A 20,497-nucleotide genomic window follows, 5' to 3' on the forward strand; every position below is an offset into this window, starting at 1 on the left:
GTAGGATTTCGGGATTGTGTCTATTCACCAAAAATGATTGTAATTAACCCCTGAAACTGAAAATAATTTTTACAGAATGATTTGAAATTTTTTAATTTAACTTTTTAATAATTTTTTAACGAAGCCTCAATCGAGAAATTGATATTCTTGATTTTCGTGTTATTTTGGCCTCCAGAATCTCCCATTGAAATTTTTCCCAAGGGTGGCCGAACACCCTATATAAAGCATTTTCCAATGAACCATAAAATAGAATAAGAAATAATTCTACATATTAAAATTAATAAAAATCGTAGAATAACGTCTTTTAGAGACTTTCTTTTCAAGAAAATCTATTTTAAACCATACAATCCTCAAAAACTTTCCTTGTATCAGCTTGACCCAGTTATTATAATGTTCCATAGAAGATTCAGGTCAAATTCATGCAATATTAAACATTTCTCGAATCTCTTCCCAGTCCTCTGACTATAATATGTATTTTTAGGGCATAAAACGCGATAAAAATCAATTTATATCGTCTCCGAACTAGACAGAACACTCCAAAAGCTTGCGAAGTTCGATTTATCACAAATTTTTAGCAACGCTCGTGCTAATTAAAGTAGGTTTAATCGGGTGTTCTTTAGTTCGCTTAGGAGGCTCGAAATTTCGATAATTCGAGCGTCGACGATTATTTAATCCTTTGTCTCTTGTGCAGGGCGACGACAGCGTGGTCGAGTGTGCGAACGAAGGCGGAGAAATTGCTTTACACATGTCTTGGAACTCTGGAAAGCATAATACACGGCAACCCATGGTTTGTATCCCCGGTGTTTGCAATGTCGAAACGTTCGCCGCGGCTGGAATATCATTTCGTTGCACGAAATAATGAGCCGTCGAAATAATGAGTTCCATTCGGTTATTGTTCGAAACTAACAATCAGAAAATCATTAGACTCGTTAATAATGTACGGGCACGTCTCTGTATGCATCGCAACGAGCAAACGTAAAATATTGATTAAAACGTAGCGTTATTTCGAGTCATCTTGTTATGAAAAGTATTGACAAAAGCTCGTTCGTGTTTACAATTAACATAATCCCTAATTAGATTGTAGTAGCTTGGGCACATTGTAAGGAAAACCACCTGAGGCAGTTGCACCGTGGGTGGTCAAATTATTAATTACATATTCTAGAATTACATTCCCATCAATTGCAGCTTACATATTTAAATGATGAATACATATATACATATTTTAGAACAACTCAGGTATTATTTTGTAATTGAAAATGAGACTTTAACCGTGTTATAGATATTTTTAAGAACCTCGTAGTTTGAAGTCTTTTTGGTCCTCACTGAAGAAATTGATTCGAGTCCTGAGAAACGGGGGGAATGATCGAACTTGCTTTTAACAGGAGTAACTGATAATTTGGTCATCCACTGTATCGAGGCCGACGTTACGCAAGCACGCGAGTCGCGAGCAGGTGAAATTAATACGATCTCGATTCAATGAACCCTGCGGTCGACTTTCGCTTTGCGCGTAACATTGTTTGCAATCGATTCTTCGTGGGAACGATTGCGTCGATCCGCGGTTTCCAAGCAGCCCGGGCGACCTTGATCCATTTGCGATTATCGGTTGCAGCAGGAAGGGGCCGTACAATTGGAGTCGAGCTTCGTCAAGGACGACGCGATCACCTGTAAATTTTGGAGAGAGAAAACAACGGTCGTCCAAGGACGCGAGTACGACCTCGTCAACACCCCGTACAACCTTCTTGTGGCCGCCGGCAAGTCTCTAAGGAGTGCGTAATCGTTCTTTTCTATTACACTTGTCCGGGGGGGGATTTACGACATTTGGAACTCTGCTCAGTGGAACGCGGAGTTTCGCTCAAAACTATTTGTCTAACATCGCGGTGCCCGTGTCCCGAAGAACGAAACTTTGCCCGTGTTTCAAAGACGCTGCTCTGGCTCTGCGTACATCGCCGTGGAAACCTTAGTTCGCAATTTAAGCGAAACAAAGTTGGCCCAACTTTTTCGTTGGTTGTTCCCTCGGTTTCTTGCCTTATTATACGGGCCGTTTTGCGAACGACAGGTTTTCTCGGCGCGTTTAACAATCCCATAAATCAAAAACAGCACGCTGCGCGTCGGTGGCATTGTCCCGCGCGTTCCTTCCGGGGCTTCTCTTTCGCGAGTCGAACCCTACATATTGCAGTCTGTGTTGTTCTCGAGCACCATTTCGGGTCGAATTAATACACCTTTTGTTTTTAATGGGAGTTTATCGATTCCATGGACAACATGGTTGGTTCGAGACATTTTGAAATAGAAACGCGTGTCGATATGTTCAGGTAATGGCGTCGGGTTCCACGACACCGTTTACGACGCGAGTGGCGGCGCAAAATTGCTGTCGGACGTCGGGGGCTATACTACGGCCAGCAATGTCCTAATTCGTGTGCACGGCGCGCTGATGCTGGCGTCGTGGATCGGTACGGCGTCGATCGGCATCCTCCTCGCCAGATACTACAGAAAGACGTGGGTCAGCTCGCAGTTGTGCGGAAAGGACCATTGGTTCGCCGTGAGTATCCAATTTTTACTGTAATGGCGCGCGTGAACGGGGACCGGAAGGTCACTCGTTGAACTAACGACCCCGTGGGTCGACTACGGTCACCTATTTGGCGGATCGATCCTGGGCTGTCCGTGGGTCCACGAGTTTGGGATCGAGGTTAATCGGAGGAACCATGAGCGACTGTTTGATAATGTCTCTTTGTTGATCTTCGCGAAAATTAACCGTCCACTTCACGCCATCGTGATCCAATCCTGCGTCGATGCACAGGATCTCGAGAAATATCTTTATATTTTAATTGTAAAAGAAGTCGAAGAAATGTCCTACAGTTTTATCAGCGTCTGTGAGATGAGTTTTAGTCGTGACAGTTCTATATTTTAATTACAATTGTCACAGTCTTCTCTTATACCCAAAAATAAAATAGGAAATCGATTCGGAGACGTTTCTAATTTACTGGTTGATAAACTTCGTTGCAATGCACGAAATACGAAAACGTCAAGCTAGCTCGTACGCGAATTTCATTAACTCGATTCGAGTACTCGCGTTTTATAGACAATAGTCGATTGTACCGTAAACCGTCCGAATTTAAGCGACACTCGCTGTATATTAATTACTTTGCATAATCAGATTTTAATTGGTATATTCGAACGAAATTGCAAACGATCGCCAAAGCGAGTGTTTATTTTATAAAATTTACAGATAATCGTTCGCTACCTTAATTATCATTCGTTATCGAATACGCGGTACTAAATTATCGTGACAACGGTTCGATATATCATTCTTGCGATTTAATATTACGTTTGTAATTGTTGCTTCTTCGTTTACCTTTCGTTCCCATTTTGTCAAGACAATATCACACTCGACGTCGTTGAGGACTCGAGTGTCTAAACTTTGCGGAAGAACACAAACTTGGCTGACGCCCAAGGATAACATCGAACTTATCTTTGATAGCCAAGGAACACCCGTGCAGTGCTTGTGTACGAAACTACTTTGCAATCGATCGTGTTTACTAATTATTATAACAGCTATTCTCGAGAAATGGCCTTTTAAAATATTATTGCACGGATAAACTGTCCTCGGTGGCAAGAATACATTCGAAATCTTGTTCTAAGGATTATGTAATCTTGTAAAAAATTTTTATAACGTGTTGTTGTTCTGCATCCAAGTGGCACAGATTCTTCATGATACTCACGTGGTCGATGACGATAGCAGCGTTCGTAATAATATTCGTCCAGCTGGGTGAGTGGAGTTCGGAGATAATACACGCGTCGCTGGGAGTAGCCACCACGATCTTAGCCTTCATTCAACCGTTTATGGCAGCCGCTAGACCCCATCCTGGAGCACCTCGAAGACCTCTATTCAATTGGGCGCACTGGTTCGTTGGAAACGCGGCGCAGATTTGTGGCAGTAAGTTTCACCCCTCGAGAAAAGTAACTTCGTTTCGTCTGGGATGCAAATAAAATATTAAATAATTTTTTATTCAAGTTAATTCGAATTAATTCAAAGATTTACCACAATATTATTAACGAATTTGGACATCTTTGGAATTCTTTTGGAAATTATTTAAAATCAAGTTATTACATAACCGAGTTATTCGTGAAGTCTTGAGAGGCTAGTCTTGCGTGTGCTCGTTTCTCTTTTTCTATTTATTCGTTCTACGAACAATGGATTAACCGACGCATTGAAATTCCTTTCACAGTAATCGCAATTTTCTTCGCGGTCCGATTGAACAAGGCCAAACTCCCGGAATGGGTCGACTGGATTCTGGTCGCCTACGTTGTATTCCACATTCTGACTCACCTCATCCTCACGGTAAGTATGATATTTTATATTTATAAGGCAAATGCTTCCCTCCCGTGTACCTATACATGTATATTTTATCCATACGAGGTGTCCCACTTTTATCTGTAAACAGAGATGGTGAATTGAAAAAATGAAGCGCACGGGGGATGCAGAATCTCGAAAGAATGCTTAAATTATTGCGGAACGAAGTTTGCGGAGAAAGTGTGAAGAATATTTCACGCTGGCGTGGAACGATGAATTATTCAAAATCAGAAATAAGCGTTGGGTTGTTGCAGATAACCGAACTCAAAATAAAACTTTCGACGACCATTTTATTGGAAATTTATTAATTAAAATGTGCAATTAGTTCGAATGCTTCTTTAAATCAGCTAATTGTGTTTTCTTCAAAAGTCGTCCTTGTCAAAATGCATCTTTTCGAAGGACAATACAATAACAATTAATATATTTTTTCGACAAATCAACTATTCTTTACTAACTCTCAGTACCACAAACTCTAACAGTGTCCGGAATAATTACGCGATCGAGTGTACATCGTGTTAATATTTTCGAGTGAAAAATAGTCGAAAGCCATCGTATACCACCAGAACGTAACAATTAACGATATAATGAACATTTCGGGGGCAACGGAATACAATTCTAAATGTGTACCATTGCAAATTGCTAACGTTTCGATGCAATTAGCCGGGCATTCTCTTCGAAAGTGCGCGTTAATAACAACGAACGAGTCAGTTGTACATTATATCCGAAACATTTCACCTTTGATCGTACGCGCCGGCGTCGAAAATCGCCGCGATCGCGCGATTTAGCGCCGCTGCACGGTAACAATATCGAAATTTGTAACGTTTTGGTCACCGCGGATCGGTGCTCCTATAACGCGTGTGTTACGCGCCTAACGAAGACGATCGATCTGTGTTTTAGTTCGTCGGATGCGCCTCCGACGTGCAGGCCAGTCAGAGGGTGAATTCGTTCCCCATGAAAGACACCCACTCCCGCGGCTCGATGGTACATCCGGATGCGAGACAGGACGCTCCCGTAAGTTTTCTAGCTAATAAGAATCGCCACGGTGCGCCAAGAATTTTTACAGCCAGCGACGGGACTGATATCGACGATGTTCAAACAATTCCACCCCAAACTATTTACTAGGAGGCATCAATAAACACAGAAATCTTTGGTACTCGGTATCGATTTAAATTCGATTCGTTCATCTTAAGTTTCTACATTACCGTAAATTTTATAACAGTTCGTATTCTCAATTCGGGGGCCAAGGGTTCAACGTTTAGATTGGGGTTGAGGACTATTGGAATTCCAACGATGTTAATACAATTCGAATGTTATAAGAAAATATTTTGGGGGAATGAAACAGTGTTTTTCTAAAAATGAAATGTTTTATTAAATTTTACACATTTCATTGATAATTTTTGAAATGAAACTAGTAGGTCAATGAAGCTTCGTTTCCTATACGCGTCCGAAGAAAAGCATTCTGAAAGTTTGTAACGTAGAAAAAATTGAAACAGCTTTCCAAACACTGTGCATCGTGTACTGTGGATTCCCAGTTTAAGGAGCGCGGATGTAAAGTATCGATACGGTATCGTTCCTTCCCCGTCGCTGGCGACCATGATTTCCTCGCCCACGCTAATTTCCCGTACTGTTCGACAGCACTCGGGGATCAGGAAATTCATCTTCGGCGTGTATTTCGTCGTGATCGTCCTGTTCGCCGCGGCGTTGATCGTGATCACCGTGCTGGCGCCAATAGAAGATACGTGGGTCTCGATCACGAACACCATTAAGAATTATTAAGCGTCGTTTAACGACGAGGCGAACGCGGGATTTGCATCGTCTGATTGCGCGCTGTCTCGTCGCGGGAGGAGCATTATCGCGGCTTGTTGTCGCGCGATAAGTTTCGAACTGCCTCGCGCAAGTACGTTTCTCGAGTGACTGTCTATATGCAAACGAGCCTGGATACGACGTAAGTCATCGTTTAGAGCACTATACAGCCCGGAGTGTGAATTATATGACAACATTGTTCGACTGCATCGAACCCTGGAAAGTAGCTTGAAATTAGCGACGGCAGGTACCGGCTGTAAATGTTATTATCGCGTTAAGTAGCGACGGTACGATACTGATTCGATTGCCTCTTCCGTCCACGGCGGGTACGTACCAGACTTCGAGCAATTTTGAAACGCTGTTCCAAATAACGTTCGTCGACTTCTTCGCTCTCGAGACGAAATTATCTCGTTTCGCGGAATAACTTCTCGAAAATTAATATTTGTGCATTTTCGAGACGGCGATACGGTGGGATGCTCTTGGAAATAACCGACTCGTCTGAACTGGGGTCGTAATTTGTGTCGTTCGCGATGCACTCTGAAGGAAGGAAAAGTTGAAGAACATAGTATTACAGATATTAATACACACTATATGTTAAACTGAAACTGATACGAAAATTAATGATACACGATGCGTTTGAGCGGAAATAAAATCACTGTCCGTCGTTAAAACGAATAAAGAAAGGAGCAAATTAATATGACACACTTCATTGATATTTACATGATTTGTATGAATTACAAATATTCACGAAATGTATATTATATATACATATATACAGGAAATTGTAAATTTCTATCCGTCATTAGAGGGTTAAAGAAATTAGTATAGCAAGCTCCATTGGTATTTTTCATATCCACATACTTTCTCATTGTGCAAAAGACAATAATACTTATCGTTTAAAAGTCTATTCGAAATAGTCAGTATTCCAAATAAACAAACCGAAATATTACTCCAAGTATTTACTTCTTATTTCTATTTAAAAATTTGCACAGGTCTGGTACGTACATAACACGTTTCTTCCTCTCAGACTGACTTCGATACACTTTTCATCGAATCGACGATCGCGCAAATTGTTCAAACTATTCGCAGAAGTATATCCGCCCAAACTACGATCGCGACTTAAATACAAATTTCCATATAAACGTGTTATTTTTCTTTTCATGCCGACAAGCACGAGAACGCCAATAATTTTGTTTATAATCGCGATATTGCTTGTAACATGTACTTCCTTTTTCCTCTAGACTTTAGAATCCTCTTTGAGAGGTCCGTCCGTAAGGTGCTCTTACAATTTAATTAAACTTAATTATTGCTTATGGGAAGAAAATAATAAAGCACCTCTTCCATTCCTTGCTGGCAATTTATTTATTTAACTACATAATTCATCGAAACGTCTGCAACCTTGCTCCGAGCCCTCTTCGCCGATTTTCATATCTACAAATTGTCACAAACGAGAAACCGTTTTTAAAAATAACGCGAGGATAACGATTAAAAATCCTCGAAGAGGACCAGAAACACGAAAACGTTTCGATAATTGATGCGATCGAATAAACCGAAATTGCTTGCAACGAATGGAAGAATCGCTTTACGACATTTACGTGTAAGTTCATAGTTTTCGTTAAGGTATAAGCAGTATCTATATTTATGGTAACGTTTACAGTATTAGATTTCGTAACGTATTTTTGATTTTTACACGTGTTTAGAATTATTTTTTACTACGATCGGCGTTGTCCCACGAACGATTTGCAAAACCGAATTTCGGTTAAGTGTCACGGGATCACGCTTAATTAACTGATACAATAGTTTTGTTCGTATGTTATTGATATTGTTAATGAATATATATATATATATATGTATGTATGATAGAATATTGTGCAGAGAGTAATATAATTCGGTACAAATACTTCAATGTCTCGATTTCTCGCGGAACCAGGAACATATCGCGTGCACGCGATTCCACGCAGAAATTTCCATATCGACGTTTCGCCTAATTTCCACGGCGTCGCTGCACCTTTACGAGCGACTTTATTCCGTTGCAGACGTTCCAACGTTTTCGTCGCTTTGAGTTTTCCGCGGCAAAGATTATTCGTTTATCGTTAAGGTCCTGCAGAACGAGACTCGAACTCGATTAACCGCGAGAAGCGGGTTCGTTAATCGATTCGAGCGGAATTTGAATTTGCTTAAGCGAAAGTCGAGGTCCCCCACCCCCCCATCGCGCTACCGGTAATTATTTCTTTTACATTAAAAGCTCTCTTGTATCGCGTTAACATTCCCAGCGACGACTGTAAATTTCGACCTCGCGGATGCGTCGTGAATTTCAGTCCTTTGTGACCGTACTATTGTTGCGCCCGATTGTTAACTGGAAATTTGAATTTGCTCGTTGATACGTTTTATTGTTATGCATATTGTAGAACACTCGAGTGGACGACTCGAATAATTTAATGGGGAACCGGCCGCGTCAAACATATTCGTTCCGCTCGCGACGAGAGAATTACTTTTTAATGCGACGTAAGAATGATTTTGTATAATTGTAAATATGGAATGTCGATCATTCGTTTACGATTTTCTTTTCTCTTTTTCTTCGTTTTTTTTTACCAGAATACTTTTGTACGAGTTTTACAGCGCTTCTACGGTGCCTCTCGTATGAAATAAAATATTAGGTTAAATACGGACGAACTCTGTTATAACGAGCACCGGGGGACCGGACAAATTTCCTCGTTATGACCATTACTCGCTGTATATTAGTAATGAGTTAAATGCAGAGTTTGGCGAATTTTGTATTTAAATAATAAACAATAAATAACATGTGTAAATAACATTTTAATTCCAGAACATGGTTACGTATTTTTATTACGAAGAACGTCTGTTTAAGTAACGTTGCGAATAATTTATTTCTCGTTTGTTGTTTCTTTATTTATGGTCGGGGGAATATAAAGTGGTAAATGATCATTGGTTTTCTTGTTATTTAGTCTTGGTATTCCACAGTGCAGCGAATTGTCTTGATTCGACGAAGTTCGATTTTCCATATTTCTATTTATTTTTAGAATGTATTGAATATCAGACACAATATTGCAAGCAATATTAATTAACGATATACATGATTTTAATTAAGGTTTTCATTATGAGTTTGAACATTTTTAAAGTTTCCCGAAAGTTTTCGTTGCAAAAGCGAACAATTGTATGAAGATGCGCGTAAATTAAAATCAATTACGGCTTTTTGCTCGTTATAACTGGGATCGACTGTAACGAGGACACACAATAAGGATGGAAATATTTAAAAGCATAGAATTTATTTATTCACTTTATAAATTGTTGATATTAACAACCAATGAACAGTATTCGACGGTTTAATTTGGTATAAAATCGCCTGCAACGGACTTAGCAAGAAATGCGTAATCCTCATCGATCGGAGAGGTGCAATTAATGATACGGTGGATCGTTGGATTCCAAATAAGACAGAACACTTGCGTGAATTCCAGCATGCACAGTCGTTTCGGGAAATGAAATAGCGGATAAAGCTGGAAAAGAAGCCTCCACCCTTCCATTAGGGCAGTGATTCTCAATGGGAGCCATATGGTACCCTCGGTGAGTCATGGTGTATCTCTTGGGGGCCATAAGTAAGAGATTCACGGATGGGGAGGCACAAAATCTTCCGTGTAAGTCACGAAAGCTATTTGCCAAATTAATAAATAACCATAGAGCATCCCGTTGCAAGAACAAAAATTACAACACGTTACGAAATTCAAAAAACAAAGAACATTGTATCTCCATAGAAAGGACAGTCTCTCAAATACATTAGAAATTTGTTCCCGGACATTAAACAATTTCCTAATGCACGAAATAATCCATAGTCTGGCGTGAACAAAAATATGTCGATCGTTATCCCGGAAATGAGATAGACAAAGCGTGAAGAAGGAAGATTCAATAACCTTTTAACGAACCGGAACAATGGCACCGTTAATGGCCCGGAAAACGTATGAAAAAAACTTCCGTGTCGGAAACTAGTTGGACGAACCGTGCGGTATATTCGACGAACGATGCGCATTTCGGCCTCGATCGAAACGTGAAACGAAGTTACGGAAAATTCAATGCGTGATACGCGACACCCACGCCGGCCGCGACGTCGGCGCGCGCGGCGTGAATATCTTTCGGGGGAGAAAAAATTTCGAAACGGCGTGAAACCGATCTTTTTTGTCCGCGGGAGGGACGGCTGTGCGTGGCCCCCGGTGCCGGCCGATCGGGAAAGACACCGTTTCGGGGCGGAATGTTTTCAAGGGGTTAGTAACGCGGTGAAAAAAAAAAATGGCGGCCGATCGAAGGCGGTGGCGTTATGACGCATGCCGCACGGCGACGTTCGGCGTCCCTCGGCGGCGCCACCGTCGACCAACCCCCGCAGTTCGATTGGAGACACCGGCCGGCGTCGACGGCTGTCGCGGAGCTCCTTTCTCGGTTCGAGTTCGCGTGTGTTGCAAACTCCCATTCGACCGACGTATTCCACACCGTTTCGTCCACGACGATCGCGTGTAATTTTCCAACAGGTACGACGGGACCGACGTGACCGTCACTCGTCGGCCACGTTTCGAACGCACATCTCCGTTCTTTTTACCGTGTTCCCCTCTGCCTTCCTTTTCTACGATACGTTTCGTTTCGACGGTCTCGACACATCGTCGCCGTTAATCTTTCCATTCTGCGCACCGGAGTGCGTCATTCTAATTCCACAGTGTCACGCGTGTCCTTTTTAAATTTGAAACCGTGACTCTCCGACACCTTCCATAAACTCTATTCTTTCATATTTGAAAGTTTCTCGTTGACTGTGTAACGTGTGTTTCAGTACTCGTTATCTACACTTTTTGGAGATCGATTTAATATAGTTTTTAGAATAACTGTTTTACAAATGTAATTTATGTTACAGAGCCCTTTTAATAGTCGTTTATAAAGTATGGCAATTAATTTGTTTACGACTATTTACACCTGGTGGGGGTTTTTTGATTAATTCATAGGTATTGTGAAATTATTTTCAGGAGCCAAACGCCTGTTTCCGGGCTCCGGAACGTCAAACGTTAACTGTTACTCGGTGCTTAGCGGTCGATTTCATTACGCGCGTCGGGACTGCGATATTTCCAGCAGTTCGATTATGGTCGTTGACCTTTGGGAAGTTTAAGGAAGGCAGAGAGAGTTCAATAGCCTTCAGTCACCCGGTCGTGTCAAGGAATCGCGGTTGCATCGTAACGTAACAGTTTGCATCTTCTCGAGAGAGGTCGTCTGTTTGGTTTCGAGAAATCACGAATTTGTCCCCCCCCCTCCTCGCGACGCTCGTTCTAAGTAAACAGTAGACATAGCGTTCGTCTTCTGGCTCGACTTACTCCGCGTCGTCACGGCCTCGAGGATACACAGGGAATTCGTACAAAGGCCTTATCTCGTTCCCGTCTTCCATCGTTCCTCGTTTTATTGTTGGAAAAGTGTATTCCTCTGTGAGCCGCGGTGAAATATGCATACCGATATATTGTTATGCATACCGTGTCGAGTGAATTTGCATCGGATATCGCCGGGCAAATAGAGACCGATCATTCGCCGACGGTAAATATCATAAGGGTCTCATTACACGCCTGGATGTTAAATTGCAGCCAACGTCGAAAGGACCAGCAAAAGAATCATCGCGTGTGCGTGCGTGTAGTCGAAATCGGAGGGTGAATATCGCAGGGAACGTTGGGTCAGTACAAAGTTAATTTAATATCCGTCACGCTCGCGTAGAACGAGAAAGAAAATTGAGAAAGCAACTTTGACACCAGCCGGAATCGATTTTACGTCGAAACTCGTGAGCTAGGTAAAATTCGATTGGAAAAATACTTTATGACCTCCCGTTGTCGAAAAAGGCTCCGAGGCCTTCGAAATGTTAAACTGTTGAACAAGTTTTACGCAGATTGGAAACAAAACTGTTTCTCGCGAAAGTTCGATCGATGTCGCGGACTAAGTAGACTCTTTACTCTCGACTAATTTTTTCCTCGAAATGTCCTGCGATTGCTGAGTCAATATTTCCTCCAGCCTCGACGTGTTTCGACACGAACGCACACGTACGGGCAGAGTTTGCACTGCCCAACGGTCCACTTTTTGTCCTCGCGAAGTTGTCGTTACACACGTCGATGCGTTACCTTGACACGACCTCGTATTTCGTTTCATCGGAGTTTCGGCCATGTTTCGAGACACTTGACCGAGTGCCTTTCCCCGTTGTTCGCGGGAGATAAAAAAAAAAAGTGTTTCTCGAGAGACGCCCCAGTGTTTTACGCGGTGCTCGTCACGTCGTTTGTCCTTTTGCAGAAAGTGTGTCCCGTTTCCCGACGCGGATTTAGTGCGCGTTCGACGCCGAGAGTCGACCACGGGTAATCGATTGCTCGATCGAGAAGTTCCGGTACGGCTAGACGTGAAATGCAAAAGTGAACTCTGTCTCGCGGGCCAGCGGGTGCATGTACATCGCAGGACGATGGCCGAACTACGTGTTTGCCGGTTTCTCGTGATCCTCGCTCATTTGACGGTCATCTTGGTGCTCGGGCAGAATCCCGTCGAGGAGAAGACCACCTTCGAAGCTGCCTTTCAAGGTAAGTTTGCACTCATCAGAATACCATTATACAGGGTATACGGCCAACCCTGGGAAAAATTTTAATAGAGGATTCTAGAGGCCAAAATAAGACGAAGATCAAGAATACCAATTTGTCGATGGAGGCTTTGTTAAGAAGTTATTAATAAATAAATTCAAATATTTCGAATCGTTCTGGAAAAATTATTTTCGATTGCAGGGGTCAATTACAATAATTTTTTGTCAATACACATACCCTCGAAATCCTAACCATTTCCGAGAAAAAAATTCGAGAAGGTGTGAAATATTTCGACAAAATTAAAAAATTTCAAATCGTTCTAAAAAAATTATTTTTAGCTAGAGAGGTCAATTATAATCATTTTTGGTCATTACACATACCCCCGAAATCCTACCCACTTTCGAGAAAAAAATTCGAGAAGGTGTGAAATTTTTCGACGAAATTAAAATATTTCAAACCGTTCTGAAAAAAATGTTGTTAGCTGTGGGGGTCAATTGCAACCATTTTTGGTGAATAGACATACTCCCGAAATCTTACCCACTTTCGAGAAAAAAATTCAGTATTGGCGGAACTTTAGACGTTAATAATTTTTTAACGAATTGGAATTCTTGATTTTCGTCTTATTTTGACCTCTAGAATCTCCCTTTAAATTTTTTCCCAGGGCTAGCTGAACACCCTGTATGTACCATTCTGTAGGATTCTTATTTAGATTAACGTAACACGTTGCGTCTGTGGCTGATGGGACTTTTCGTTGGCGAAAGATATTCATTGCTACGGCGTGACGTTAAGAAAACATATGAATTTTGACGAGATTATAAATTTAAAATTAAATCTTAAATTTCAAGGTGAAGATAAAAATTTTAATTGTGGAAATATTTCACAGTGAATCGTAATGTTAGAATGTTGTCTCGTCCCTGTCGAGCGTCGGGGAAAAATTCTATTTGGATAGAAATGTCGAGTAACGACTAGAAAGTAAACAACTGTTTGTTTGGTCACTCGTTAAATGAAAATACAAATTTCGATCGTAGAATGAAATATTTCGCGACGAACAAATGGAAAGCTAACCGTTCGATCGAATAAACGTCACGGAAATATTGTTGTAGGCAGGATTTATTTGTTATTTTATTAGTCGAGTAAATAAAAATCAATAACAATTTTTCTATGAGTTTTCGGCGTGACGTACGTTACTAGAATAATCATTTACTTTCTCTGCAATTGGTATTTCGTTATTTTCCAATTACTAGATAAATTTCAATTATGTGTTATTACGTGTTATTTATTTAAGCCATACCAACTTTATTATCCTTAATTAAAGTGTTACACGGAGACAAATAATTTTTATCGTTTGTGTTTATTATTCTGAAGAGGGTCGTTCAACTGTGATCGATAACTATGCTCCCATATTCGAAGCCCTTAACGCGGCATTGATAAAACGTAAATTGGTATTTGTTCCAGATAATTAATATTCCATTCGGATTCATGCAGAATTTTTAACAACGTTATTCGCTATTATTCGAAATATTAACAAATGCAGTAACGTCCCATTTAAAAGAACGATGGGGTTGCCATCCCTGTGGGTCCCATTAAGCCCGCAGTATCTTTATTAAACAGTTTGTCGTGCTTTATGAGATACGGCCTGCATAAACGAATGTAACATTCAGATATCGAACTTCCATTACTTTTATATTACTCGAACGGAAGGCGGTATCGGTACCGTAAATCAATATTTTCGAATGTAAACGATACAAATGATCAACCCTCGGTTATATCAAATTCACGATTTAATTTTCACATTTAATTATTTCATTATTCTTAGTACATTACACCCGTGCAATAAAAACAAAAACGACAGCAGGTACGTAATTGGAACATCCCCCGGTTTCCAATACAGGAACGATAAATCAGCGACGGTGTCGCACTTATTGCAAACGCATATGTAATTCATTCGTCGTTAATTCACAGCGATCGACGATATATTATCATTACATCGAGTCCCCGTTAATTATTAGCGGTTCCGTTCAAGTGCAATAAGTACGTTTCGACGGGCATCGATTTCATCGTATTTTTAACGGCCAAAAAACGGGATACTTTAATGCCCCGTCCGCCATTGCCAAACCGTTTGTTATCGCGAAATTTCCATTCGAGTAACATTTTTATAACGAACGAGGCACGTATCCGGTCGAGTCGAAACTTAATTAACGATCGTGTGTTTGCGAATCGTTTTAACAGCGAATGAATTGGTATTGACAGACGTCGTTGGTACGCATTAGTAAATTTTCGAAACTATTTTGAATACGCAAATGGCCGATCCGAGCTGGTAAATCGAGAGACAGCGAGGGGCAAATAGTTGTACACGCGAAAAGTGTTTGCACGGACCCCGAGGATCGCGTTTTCGTACGGATTGATTCATCGGGGCACGACACCGGTCCCGGTCGCGCGATTGCTTATCGATACTAAACAGGGAACGATCGATCGATATCTATCGCGGTACTCATTAATACGCGGCATTTGTCACCGAATGAAAAATACGCGAGTCGCACGCAACGGGGGTGGAATCGACCCCGTATCGTCGATTACGTGACAAATTTCCTCGCTTTTTCATCGGTGTTCGTCGGTGGGCGAGATTAGTATCGTTATATATAAAATCCAGATCGTAAAAACGTGCCACGAACAATTCTCCGATGAATGAAATTTCTACCCTTGTCCACGCGAGCTTCAAGGGACGTGAGAAATGGGATTCTGAGATTTCTACATTTTATTTCTCACCAGGGTGATCCCAATTTTAGTTTTTAATTATCTAAATTATAACCAAACTTCTTCTGTGCTCGTTATTTGCAAAAATTAATTTCTAGTAGAAACAGTGATCGATGGTCAGACACGTCGGGCAGATCTGTGCACCGATATTATTTTTTCTATTTTATTTTCCGATGATTATATCGTATTACACAATAACTGAGAAAATATTGAGACGCTCGCATTCCTGGAACTATTTTTGCACGAAAGTCTTGGTAATTTAGAAGGGATTTAACGCGTAAAGTGGAATATGGACCAGTTTCATTGTGCCTTTCTACCTCGTAATTAGCTTCTTTTTGACGCGGTTTTCTTGACATTATCGTCACGCCTTGATAACGGTAAAGTTGTGGGTTAAAAAGTACGGAGTCTCCGGGCGAATAAAAACGAGCATCTCCGACACGTGTTGCTCCTCCAACGCGGCAACACTCGACCCCACACAGCAGATTTAACAAAAATGGTTGTTCAAGATTCTGAATGGAAGGTTCTCCAGCGTGCACCCTACTCGTCGGATCTTGCACAGACAGATTTCCACCTTTTCCGTTCCCTTCAACGTGCCTTGAGCGAAATTTCCTTACACGATAATCTACAACTGACAATAACTGGCTTTTAATCTCTTGCACTTGACTCGCGATGCCAAAGTTCGACGTTCATTCTTTTTAGAAACGATCACCACGATACTTATAATGAGTCTAATCTTCTCGTTTTCTATTTGTTATATAATTTCTTAACGAATTAATCATGGACGTGTACCTACTTCTACCAGAGGTGTAAAAATGGCCCTCGAGATGAATATCATTGTACAAAATTGCGTCAGCTCCAGAGTAAACCGATATTTCTTTTTCAGTCAGCGTCGAAAACAAAAATATATCGCCAGATACGAGTCGCATGTTTTCATGGACGAGCGAGAGATACGAAAAACATAAAATAGGAATAGATATAACACGCACGTTTGCTTCAATAATTCTCACACAACGTATAACGCCTGAAATTCAGTTTTTCCCCCAAAAAAATCATTCGACTGCATAAGGGTTAAAAATAACTCTTTTCGAAAGAAGAAAAGGAAAACTATTTCACAAAATTAATCACTTGTGCATATCGATAAAAGTCACAATTTTATAAAACACTCATCGTTAAAAATGGTGGAGCAAGAAGTCGTAGCGAGTCTCAGAAGGGACCAGACATCTTGCAAACATCTTTAGACATAAGGGTTAAAAATAACTCTTTTCAAAAGAAGAAAAGGAAAACTATTTCGCAAAATTAATCACTTATGCGTATCGATAAAAGTCACGAACAATTTTATAAAACACTCATCGTTAAAAATGGTGGAGCAAGAAGTCGTGGCGAGTCTCAGAAGGGACCAGACATCTTGCAAACATCTTTAGACATAAGGGTTAAAAATAACTCTTTTCAAAAGAAGAAAAGGAAAACTATTTCGCAAAATTAATCACTTATGCGTATCGATAAAAGTCACGAACAATTTTATAAAACACTCATCGTTAAAAATGGTGGAGCAAGAAGTCGTGGCGAGTCTCAGAAGGGACCAGACATCTTGCAAACATCTTTAGACTCCTTTCGAGATCCTTGACGAAGGGTTAGGAAGCATGGACAAGTGGGTTGGCGAACGAAAATGTACACAAAGGAAATAAACGATGAGAGGCAACACGGGCCCGAGATTGGTCGTCGCGTTGCGTTTAACTTTCAGTGGCGACTCGTGTGCACGTTGTCGACGCGATAAACAATGGCCATTTTCGCTTTCTGCCGGACCCGGTGATTTAAGCGTACGTACACGGACTTGTGCGCCTCGGAACGAGCAAACCGTATCGCGTCGCGTTAATGTTAATGGCAAACGGTCCTACAGGGCTGTGCCACTCCCTCTGCGAGATCTCCGAGGTACCATTCGCTAATAGCCAGAAAGCAATTAATATCACGGTCAGTTACTGCCCTTTAGACGCCACGTACACGCATCGAGCCGGTTAGAGGCCATTGGATCTCGTCCTAGATACATTTACACGTCACACGGTCGACGAAAATGACAGAAAGTCGATCGAGACTTAACTCTTCGAATTAACAACCTCGAAGAAATTAGCTGAAAATAGTTATCGCAAAAATGCTAAATCGTAGCTTCGATTTATTCGTTTAGATTTAGATTATCTTCGATTTGTGTACTTTGAAAATGATCCAGAGTTGATGCACAATTATCCGAAAAGTTATCAGAGCTCGTATTAACAGTTAACATACGGTTAACGGGCGCAGTGAACGCGTTAAAAGGTCGTCGTTTCGAAATTTACGAGTGGCGTGGGTGTCGTGTCCGTCGTATTCCCAAAGTATCGAAATTTTATTTCTCGTCGACGCGAAAAAAAGCGTGTTCCTCGTTTTCTCCCTCGTTTTCTCCCCCGTAGCGTCCATTTCTGAGCGCGATTCTATAATCAAGCACGTTTCGGTAACACGGTTTTACGGTCCGGTGCTTTGCGCGTTGTGTTCGAGTTTTTTAACGACCGTAGAATTACTTTTTTCCCCCCCCCGTCACGCTGTAAAATCACACCGTCGATCTACGTATGTATCCAGCAGCGTCCACAGGGTGGTTCATTAGAAACAGGTCGACTCGACAGTCTTTGTTGGATCGAAGAAGCGTATGCGAGAAATGTTGCTATTGAGAAGTTTTGCATACGAGTCTAGGTGTCGCGGTACCGGGTCAAGTGTCGCGCTGTTTCATACAGATCTCTTGCCAGAAAGCATCGTCTCCCTCGTTTCGTAGCCAGGTCCTCAGCCAACCCCTATTTCGCGATTTAGAGAGGCTGACGTAAGGTCGAACGCTATTAATACCTTTCGAGATCCTAGAAACTATTTTCTACTCGTATCTTTACAGAATTAGGGTGCATTCTTCCCCTAATAATCATACTCGTTGCACAAAATAGCAAACTTCGAACACATCAGTCATCAACCCTTCAAGATACGAATTTTATTTCACTTTTCAAACTGGAGATCATTTCTTTTGTCACAGAGGGTTGTAAAATTAGAACGTTGCAACTTGTACAGGGTGTTCAGTCACCCCTGGGAAAAATTTAATGTTTTGAGTTTCTAGAGGCCAAAATAAGACGAAAATCAAAAATATCAATTTGTTGATTGAGACGTCGTTAAAACATTATTGACAATTAAATTAAAAAATTTCAAATCGTTCTGGAAAAATTATTTTCGGTTGCGGGGGTCAATTACAATCATTTTTTATGAATACACATATCCCTGAAATACTACCCTCCTTCGAGAAAAAAATTCGAGAAGGTGTGAAATTTTCCGACAAAATTAAAAAATTTCAAATCGTTCTAAAAAAATTATTTTTGATTGCAGGGATCAATTATAATCATTTTTGGTCAGCAGACATACCCCCGAAATCCTACTCAGTTTCGAGAAAAAAATTCATTACCGAAAATTTCATGTCTGACCATAGCGTCGATATGTTTCACTGAAATTTCATGCGTATCTTTAAAACGTCATAACTTCTGAACGGATTGGACGATTTTAATGTTTAAAAAAGCAAACTACGCGTATTTTGGTGGAGAATACGTACAAATCGCAAAAATGTTCGAAAAGTTGGTCCTTGACCCCGCAAAATGAGAAAAACTCCATAGAAATGGTCCAATTTTCAGACAGACATAACTCCTACAATAGTCAATCGATTTCATTGAAATTTAGTTTGGCAGTAGTGCTTATGGATACCTACAAAAAAGTATTAGACAAGATTTCCGTACAGCGTCAAACAAATTTATTAAAAATGAAAAACGAATTTTTAAGAAAAATCGACAGAAGGTAGGTGTCTAAATTTTTCGGCGAAAAAAAAATTTTCAAATCCTTCTAAAAAAATTATTTTTAGCTAGAGGGGTCAATTACAATCATTTTTGGTGATTACACATACCTCAGAAATCCTGCGCATTTTCGAGAAAAAAATTCAGTACGAGCGGAATTTTAAACGTTAATAACTTCTTAACGAAGCCTTCACCAACAAATTGGTATTCCTGATTTTCTCCTTATTTTAGCCTCTAGAATCTCCCAATAAAATTGTTTCCAAGTCTGACCGAACATCCTGTATATATTCAAAGTGAAAATCCTTCTCTTCAAAATATTTTCAAAATCTCAGTGTCGTTGCGAGATTTCTCGGTTGCTGAATAACCGGTTTTGGCGAGCAGCGATCCTCGGACCACAGTTTGAGGAACAACGGTACACGCAATCAAGCCACGAGCATCGACGAAGGAATTCATCATCCCCTCCCCGTCGAAACTCGGGCGAAATTCGCGAGAATTATTTCCAAGCGTGATTGCTTCGTTGCCTCCTCCAGGATCGGTCAATTTACCACGTTCAGCGGGAACAATGGTCGTTCGCGTCGGGGGGAAAAAACAGTCGAACTCTTATCGAAACGGCCGGGGGATTTACGATTTCGAAGAGCCACGTTGCCATTCGAGGATTAAGATGCGCGACAATACGGAATCGCGACCGGTGGAACGACGGGTTTGGGGGGTTGCATTAATTCTCTCGTCGGCGTATTCGTTGGGCGTAATTCTTGGCCGAGCGGGGGACAATAGGCGAGGAAGAAAACGGATTAACGATCGATCGATTTAGTCCCGCGGCAAACAGAGGTGAATTATGTATTTTCAAGTACGAAAGGCGAGACGTGCCTTCCGCCAAACGAACGAATCTCATTCGTTCCGCCTTCTTGTTTGCTCGGTTTTCCTCCTTCCTCTCTCTCTCTCTCTCTTTCTCGTTCGTTCAGCCTGATTTTCTCGTTTTCCTTCTCGCGGGACGGTTCGAGAGCAAAAAGACAACACGCCGACTCTTTACCCTTGCTTATTTTCCGCCCCTTCGATGAGCGCGTGGGTGGGGCGACGCCGGGTTCCTCGTCGAACATGATACCGCCGAGAAGCAATCATCGGTTCGCAAATGCACTCGAGAGGAGTTCCATCGGGGCCGACGATAA

The 20,497-nt window shown here is 41.2% G+C and overlaps 2 protein-coding genes across 4 annotated transcripts in view; both read left to right on the top strand.

Annotated features, from left to right (window-relative positions):
* LOC143350441 (putative ferric-chelate reductase 1 homolog) overlaps window positions 1-9,097 on the top strand; it is a 34,046-nt gene extending 24,949 nt beyond the window's left edge. The window contains exons 6-12 of one of the 2 annotated variants that reach the window (XM_076782607.1): window positions 692-787; window positions 1,613-1,766; window positions 2,310-2,536; window positions 3,691-3,931; window positions 4,224-4,336; window positions 5,246-5,359; window positions 5,984-9,097. In XM_076782607.1, the coding sequence (XP_076638722.1) occupies window positions 692-787; window positions 1,613-1,766; window positions 2,310-2,536; window positions 3,691-3,931; window positions 4,224-4,336; window positions 5,246-5,359; window positions 5,984-6,124 (1,086 nt within the window). In that variant the 3' untranslated portion in view covers window positions 6,125-9,097. Of the gene's footprint in view, window positions 1-691; window positions 788-1,609; window positions 1,767-2,309; window positions 2,537-3,690; window positions 3,932-4,223; window positions 4,337-5,245; window positions 5,360-5,983 lie in introns of both variants that reach the window. The other variant, XM_076782606.1, reaches the window with a different exon arrangement.
* Window positions 9,098-10,562: 1,465 nt separating this feature from the next.
* LOC143349697 (pikachurin) overlaps window positions 10,563-20,497 on the top strand; it is a 215,048-nt gene continuing 205,113 nt past the window's right edge. Inside the window, exons 1-2 of one of the 2 annotated variants that reach the window (XM_076781126.1) lie at window positions 10,563-10,686; window positions 12,464-12,741. In XM_076781126.1, the coding sequence (XP_076637241.1) occupies window positions 12,627-12,741 (115 nt within the window). In that variant the 5' untranslated portion in view covers window positions 10,563-10,686; window positions 12,464-12,626. Of the gene's footprint in view, window positions 10,687-11,529; window positions 11,726-12,463; window positions 12,742-20,497 lie in introns of those variants that run through there. The other variant, XM_076781127.1, reaches the window with a different exon arrangement.

The sequence above is a fragment of the Colletes latitarsis genome, chromosome 14 (genome assembly GCF_051014445.1).
Source record: "Colletes latitarsis isolate SP2378_abdomen chromosome 14, iyColLati1, whole genome shotgun sequence".
Taxonomy (NCBI): Eukaryota; Metazoa; Arthropoda; class Insecta; order Hymenoptera; family Colletidae; genus Colletes; species Colletes latitarsis.